The sequence below is a fragment of the Dendrobates tinctorius genome, unplaced genomic scaffold (genome assembly GCF_039654945.1).
Source record: "Dendrobates tinctorius isolate UK_male_01 unplaced genomic scaffold, ASM3965494v1 ptg000070l, whole genome shotgun sequence".
Taxonomy (NCBI): Eukaryota; Metazoa; Chordata; class Amphibia; order Anura; family Dendrobatidae; genus Dendrobates; species Dendrobates tinctorius.
Genome location: NW_027361738.1, coordinates 90,481,910 through 90,490,000, shown reverse-complemented (window position 1 = coordinate 90,490,000; position 8,091 = coordinate 90,481,910). Strand labels below are relative to the sequence as shown.

The window sequence follows — 8,091 nt, the reverse complement described above, 5'->3', positions numbered from 1 at the left end:
GGAGCACCGGACAGAGGAGGAGTGCCCAACATAAAGAGACTAAAGGAGTGAGAAAGGGATGACAACAAAGAAAATGACAAAAACTATAGAAGGAAAAAGAGAGGAGGAGAGAAGAATTCTGAGTCCAGTGTTACTGGGAGCTTTTGGAGAGTCTGGCAAAAAACCCTTAGGGCATCGTAATGGCAGATGATCAAAATCTATTATTGGTGTTAGTAATCCATAAATATTCAGAGACGTCTTTGAAGATGGTCAGGTACTGATTTTCATTTTAGAGGGAAAATCTCTAGTCATGCGCATACAGAAGTCAGAAAAAAAAATTGTGTGGTAAAGTTAAAAGCTGTAATCAGCGTGGCTTACTTTCTCCAGAACCCTCCTCTTTCCGAGAACATTTGGACTAATTAAAAGCAAAGAGAATAAAATTAACCAAGCGACACAACCAAGATGAAGAGAGCTTGTGCTCGTGACCCCGGGTGAAGGTAGGTTGCAAGGAGAAAATAAAAGGATTCCAAGTACGTGACCTACTCTACCCGGCCTCCAACGGCGAAGGAGCCTCTTTATCCTCCAGACAGACGACACTTAATGCTTCTTACAATTTACTTAAAAGGCAGAACATAAAAAAAAGCTGAAAAGGAAAAAAAAAATGTTTTAAACTTTCCTGCGGTGCCACAATTTTGGCAGAGAGCGGTCCGTCAAAAAAAAAAAAAAGGCCCAAATGGATCACGAGTCCTGATTACCTGCACTCAGGGACACTCGAAATTATAGAGTTAAGCTATTTTGAGGGAACGCATAATGCTAAGAGCTGAGGAACATTTGTGGCCAAAAAAATGGTCAGAGACATCGATGAGGCAGCAGCAATCGGCCCCAATATTCTACCGCTTTCCTTTTTTTTGTCGAGGCGCCACTCTATTTTTGACACCACTCATTTTACTATATAATGTAATTAAAAATGGAGAAACATTCCAACAGAGGTCCAAATTGTGAAAAAAAAAAAAATAACAAAAAAATAACGGTGTAAATCCGCCACTGTTTTTTGGGTTTCGTTTTTGAGACGTTAGTGGTGCAGTAAAAATAAGATGATTTGGTGTCTGTAAAAGTCTCATATATGAATATATTCAATTTAAACTGCACAGTAAAAAGATTAAAAAGATGATGATCCAGAATTGATGTTTTTTGCTTACGGCACAATTCATTCTGAAATTCAGAATTTTTAAAACACAAATGTAAATAAATATATCAATATATAGTGACAGTCACTGGTAAAGTTTTGAAGGGGGCGATATGTTTCACTGCATTTAATGGCATCAGTGATGTGAAACCTAAGAGATTTGAGGAGAGATGCTCCAAGGGGTTAACAGCTAATTCGTTTAATGGGCTGGGTTTTTGTGGGAAAACCATAGTGCGGGTGGGAGGATGTCCACCTTATCTCCACCCCTGGGTGTGGTCTGGGGCTTAAAAAGCTGGACTCCAGAGGCAGTTTTTGTTCAGTAGGGCCGGAGAGAGGATCTCCAGTGGTTTGTGACCTGGGGAGGAAAGCCTGAACCTGTGTTGCTCCAGAGCGGGCAGCTCCCCACAATTATATGGACTGTGTTACAGCATTTTTTTTTTTTTTTTTGCTTTGCCCCTTCATTGTGGTTTATTCCGTCTGTCTAATAAACCAACAGAAGATTTAAAGAGACAGTGTTCCTTTTTTTCTACCTTCATGTACCGCTGAGTGAGCTGAATTACCACTGTCTTTTAATAAATCCTGGAAGGATGAAAACAGCGCCTCACTTGACTACAGATTGCGTGTGGCATTGCATCTCAGCATCACTCCATTCTAAAGGGCTTAGCTGCAATTCCAGGCACAGCCCATGGACAGGAGTGGCGCTGTTTCAAGAAGAAAGCAGCCATTTTTCTGGAATACAATATAGAAATAACTAAACATTCGAGGAGGCGTCCGCGCTCACCAATAGCTGTTCTTGGTTTTCTTCGGCATCCTCGTCAGTGGGGGCTCCAGGCACCCCAGGTGATAGTGCAGCTTGCAGGTGTCACACAGCAGAAGTAAATGCTGGTCATTGTTCTTCTTACATATTCCACAACTAAGAGGGGAAAAAAAAAAAAGACCAGAAATGTGTCAATCACAGACGTCTGCCCTGCGGCCATGCAAAAAAAAATTATCACGATGCTGGGCTTGCGACGCGCGGCTGTGCCCCCAACGCACGAGTCCTGCTGCTCCAATATTAAAACACTAACAACCTTTTCCGGAGGAAAATGAAATTGCAATGCTAATCAAAAAATGGATGACAATTACCTGTAGAGGACCGCCGGCAACGGCAACGTCTTCTGCGCGCCCCCCTCTCTCTTACTGGGTTTTCGTTCTTTCGGCGCCCGGAGGATGGCGGGGAGATTCGGTTTCTGATTCGAGGAAAGCAATGATGTATGCAACCAAATTGAAAAAAAAAAAAAGTAAAGGAATGACAGAGGGTTAATTTAAGGGGTCGTCCCATATTACATCTCTCTATTACATGATACGGAATGTAATAAAATGTGTCAAGTGGAATAAAAAAAAATCCTTAAAGGGAACCTGTCAGTAGGATTAACCCTCCTAAGCCTTTTATATGGGAACGTAGGTCATAGAAAGCTGAATAAAATGACACCTTGATATCTGTGATCCGATGTTTTATTCTATAAAAAAAACAGTGTTTTCCTTAGTATGCAAATGATCTGTTAAGATCTATGGGCCGGACATAGATCTCCTGAGCATCTGCCTCCAGAGTTTATTTTAAATGAGAGCTGGGGTTTCATGTCTGAGACATGTAAATGACCGACAGTCTACTCATGATTTACACTGATAACGCCTCCGTTCATTAAAAATAAGTGCTGGAGACAGATTCTCTGGGAGATCTACGTACAGCCCATAGATCTTAACAGCTCATTTACATATTAAGAAAAACGAGGATATCTCATGAATAAGACATCGGATCGTAGGCATCAAGGTGTCATTTTATTCAGTTTCCTATGACCTACATTCCCATATAGATGGTTTAGGAGGGTTGACCCTACTGACAGATTCCCTTTAAAAGAATATGCCGCCGTGCGGGCGGCACGGTGGCTCAGTGGTTAGTGGTTCGAATCCCACCAAGGACAACATCTGCAAGGAGTTTGTATGTTCTCCCCGTGTTTGCGTGGGTTTCCTCCGGGCACTCCGGTTTCCTCCCACATTCTAAAGACATACTAATAGGGAATTTAGATTGTGAGCCCCATCGGGGACAGTGATGATGATGTGTGCAAAATGTAAAGCGCTGCGGAATATGTTAGCGCTATATAAAAAAAAAAAAAAAAAAATAAAGAAAGAAAAAAATAAAGATTGTTACAAAACTTTTTTTGCTCAAAAGTAGTGCATTAATGTTGAATTTTTGGGGAGGTTAGAAATTAATTTTTAGTTTTTTGGAATCCTCTAGATTTTCAATGTTGAACTTTAACTTGGGTTATGTCCCTTAAGTGGCCTTCTCAAGTGAATTAAAGCCCTCAAAATGCTGAAAATCATATCACAACCATAGGGTGGCCATGAGAAGACATTTCTTGAAAAAACATTTAGCTATAAAGTATCAAAATTATTATTTTTTTTTTTTTAACACTTTTTCTGCTTGTGCCACATGACTCACATGTGCCACATCTTGTCCCAGTCTATAAAACAAACTGACAAATGAGCTGCAGAAAACATGAGGTGTCAGCCTTTGGTGTGTACGCCAAATGCCACAAAAAAAAAAAAAAAATCTTGAAATATTGCACATTTTATGTGCATAGTCACATTTAAAATAAACACAATAATAAAATGATTTATAGTTAAAAAACCTTATTGAAGTCATGTAATTTCCCTATTGCCTATACACACTAATTTACACAAATTATCTTTATTATATGTCTTTATGAACAATACTTTATAGGAAACATAGTAATGAAGCAAAAAATAAGAAAAAATTTATTACCCTAAAAAAATAAATAAATAAAAATCATGATTTAGCCCAGAAATGAGCAAACAGCTACAGAGGCAGAGAGATAAAGAAACTATACTCTCTAGTATGTGTTTTATCTCATCCCAGTACTGGATTCACAGCTACACTGCTAATTAGTGCTGTATCATGTCCTCTATGCTGATGCTTCTGAACATGAGATACGGAGAGTTAGGCCAGAAATATTGCTAATCTTCTCTCAACAAACTGCTTTTTCTGAAAAGTTATCTGAAATAAGTACTAGGCAGAAAAGCATCCGCATACAAACAGTTTTCTGGAAACAATGTAGAAGAGTCTTGTCCCCACCAAGGGATTGACAGAGGAGCGGCATACAGAGTTTTACCTGTGTTACCCAACTGCCCAGGCATCAGTCCCCGACAGCAGGACCGGTCTGCTCTTACTAGGTTATTATGGCAACCCAGCGTGCACCTCCGTTGCCATGATCTTAGGTTCACTCCATGGCCGGCTGCTACCACGTGCAAGGACTATCGCTGGAATCCTCAGTGCTTCTCCTGACAAACACACCTCTGCAGTCTCAAAGTGCTATCTGCAAATTCGGCTCTGCTGTTCCCAAGTAATGTCTGCACATTCGGTTCTGCTATAACTGCACACCAAACCCTGCTATTCAAAAGCTGCTGTCTGCATACTTACCTCTGCTACTCAAAAGGCGCCTGCCTGCACAGCTTGCTGTACTGATCCTCACTGTTTTCACACGGCATCCAGCACGATCAGCTCTGCTGTCCACGTGCCGTCCAGTATATCCATCTCTGCTGTTCAACATGCCATTCGGCTGAGTGATCTTACTGGTCAGTACCACCCTGACCTACGGCTAAGCAAACCTATGTGTCTGGTGGTATTCTTGTATTACCAAGAATTCCAGTAGTACAACACAACGGTCAGTAACTTGATCACCCAGTAATGATAGTGAGATGACTCTGCTAATTAAACCCAATCTCTTCAGCAAAGCAGAACACAGAAAATGGGAAAACTCCAGCATATTGGGTATTGTATTGTCCAGGGTTTAAAAAAAAAAATGTACAATTTTTTAAAATTTAAGTCATATAAAAATAAAAACATCAAAAGAAAAAAAAAAGTTTGTAACAGAACACTGAAAAATATTTTCTTATGGCCATTAAAAAAACAAACAAAACGATTTCCTTAAATACTATGAATCTGATGTCAATTTTAAAAAAGGTATATTATGGAATAGACAGGAATAAACTATAAATTCTAAAAAAAAAAAAAAAAAAAAATATATGTAAAAATGAAAAATTACGATTTGGCTGAGAAATGAGCCCAGAGCGACTCTCCAGCTTTACTGACAAAAGAATAGTGAAGCGGTTTCTTGCGCTCGGCGTCCTGGCTCCGTCAGTGCTCTATAGGTTAATTAGAAACATTATCTTATTGGACCAAACTCTCTACAAAGCAGACGAGATTCTCTTTGGGTTTGCACTAATCTGTTGTATGCTAGCGTCTCAGACAGCAGCCATCTATCAAAGTCATTTCTCGAGGGCCCCGTGGGTTTACATCTGTTCAACCAACTGGAAAAAAAAATGTCATGCAAGCTGTGTAAATGAATTCTGCTCCTGCCACCATCATTACAGACACACACACACAGGCAGTCGTCTTGTACAGGGACAAGAGACACTTCCATACGTATGTAGAGCTGTCCAAGTACACACAATTGCATTTAAAAGGGAATTTAAAGAAGCAATCCAAGTTTTTTCTTTCTACAAATAAATCATCCCCTACCTATCACAGTCTGCACTCCTTTTCAACGTCTTTCTTGAATCCCAGCTCTCATTTTGCATTATTTCTTTATGCCCTGCTATAATAATCTCCTGCATTACAACTGTCTGACAGGCACTGTGCAGTCATCATCATTATAAGTGATAGGAGTTTCTATCTCCACTGCGCTGATCTTTAGAGGCATAGACCATGCCTACTGCATTACAAAGGGAGTCTTCTGGACTACAAGATCGGGAAAAAATATATATACGTATTTGTCATATTTTTCATGTATTTAGTGTGGAGAATATAGCTGTAAAACGATTTCGCTCAATATACAATCTTACAAAAGTTAAAGTGCCTTACAGGGAGTGATCTCCGGCGTGCGCTCGGTACTTAGACCGCGCCACGCACAATGGAGCATTCTTAGTTTACAGAATAACTTATAATAGATAGTCATTTTTTTGGATGGCATCTTAAAACATAATTCTTAGTATGATGACCCTTCGTAGTCCCCTTATCACACTGATCAGAGATCTAATAGGATGACGATCTGCTGAAAATTTGGAGCAGAAACACAAAATAACGAATCGCTCCAATCACTTATTTTGTACTTTTGCTCAGAAACATCTTCATTTGGATGCAAAAATTGTGAACATAACTAAGTTTCTGGAAAATAATTATCTTTACCGACGGATTTAAGCCAATTCTTAAAGTAATGGACGTGATGGGAATGACTTCTGGACAGCGAGCGGAGATGTACGCTCACACTCGGGACGAGGCTCGTTTAAGTCACCCGGAGCGGCCTTCGTCTGACTCCGATCAAGGTGATAGATCTCATTGCAGAAAAGAGAGTGCAGATACAGACATTTATAGTAATTAAGAATCTTTGTTTTTTTAGGTTCAGACTTTTATAGGCTGAACTGGATGGACAAATGTCTTTTTTTCAGCCTTGCTAACTATGTACTATATATTACTATGCTACTATTACAACAGCCGGGATCGTGGCCACCGTTCACCACCGATTTGTTTTCCTTGCATTTTTTGCAGTATTTATTTACTAGCTTGGCCCATGCAAAATTTTTGCACATTGGTCGTTGGGGACGCAGGCAATTTCAGAAAAAGCAAGCTGGTCAAAGGTAAATGTATTTCATGAGCTGATGAACACAGACAGGTATTTATATATGTAGATTGGTAATTCAATAATTTGGGTTTGATAAGTAGAGGCCAAAAAATGTTTTCCGGTTGAGGTGCCACCTGCAGGTCATTGTGTCTTTCTGCAGGTTTATGAAAATGAGTGTTTAAACTGTATTTAGTGATAAAATCATGAATGTGTGGTTTATTTGGCTGTTTCCTTGCTGAAGGGAGCAAGTTTACCTTTCAAATGGTGTATTGTGTGTGTGGGGCGAAGCAATCCCCGAAAAAGCAGTGCATGTATACTGTGGTGCCATCTGTAGGTCATTTTTCCTTACTGCAGGTTTATGAAGTTTAATGTTTAAAGGGAACCTGTCACCCCTCTCAGGCGTTTTTAAATAAAAGAGCCATCTTGTGCAGCACTAATGTTGCATTCTGTCAAGGTGGCTCTTTTATTTAGCGTCCCTTCCACCGCAGAAATAAGCGTTTTTAAAATTAGCCAGACATACCAGAAGTTTGTCCGGGGGGCAGGTCTTCCCCCGTGGACACAGACGCCTCGCATCCGTCATTCATTTCCTCCTTCAGTATTTTCTCCGCCTCCTCAGCTTTAATTTCAAATGCTCGCGCCTGCGCTGTAATATATTTTCTTGGGCATACGCAGTTAGCGCTGCCCTTCTCTGACATCACATGATGTCCTTCCTACTGTGCCTGTGTGGCCGCGCGTCCACGCAGGCGCGGTAGGGAGGACAACATGTGATGGCAGAGAAGGGCAGCGCTAACTGAGCATGCCCAAGAAAATATATTACAGCGCAGGCGCGAGCATTTGAAATTAACGCTGAGGAGGCGGAGTAAATACTGAAAGAGGAAATGAATGATGGATGCGAGGCGTCGGTGTCCGCGGGGGAAAGACCTGCCCCCCGGACAAACTTCTGGTATGTCTGGCTAATTTTAAAAATGCTTATTTCTGCGGTGGAAAAGACGCTAAATAAAAGAGCCACCTTGACAGAATGCAGCATTAGTGCTGCACAAGATGGCTCTCTTACTTAAAAACGCCTGGGGGGATGACAGGTTCCCTTTAAACTGTATTTTGTGATCAAATCGTGGATGTGTGGTTTGTTTGGCTATTTTCTTGCTGAAGGGAGCAAGTTTACCTTTCAAATGGTGCATCATGTGTTGTGTGTGGGTGCAGTATGAAAGGAGATACAAAGTAATCACCGAAAAACAGTGTTTAGAAATA

The 8,091-nt window shown here is 40.6% G+C and overlaps 1 protein-coding gene across 9 annotated transcripts in view; it reads right to left on the bottom strand.

The window, feature by feature from the left end:
* Positions 1–8,091, bottom strand: part of PHF14 (PHD finger protein 14) — a 311,444-nt gene that overhangs the window by 196,690 nt on the left and 106,663 nt on the right. For all 9 annotated transcript variants that reach the window (XR_012233474.1, XM_073582107.1, XM_073582108.1 and 6 more), the window contains exons 12-13: positions 2,291–2,394; positions 1,947–2,078 (exon numbers count right to left, since the gene is read on the bottom strand). Coding sequence is in view for 8 of the 9 variants with exons in the window: in XM_073582107.1 (XP_073438208.1) it covers positions 1,947–2,078; positions 2,291–2,394 (236 nt within the window). In the remaining variant the exon portion in view is untranslated. The remainder of the gene's footprint in view (positions 1–1,946; positions 2,079–2,290; positions 2,395–8,091) is intronic.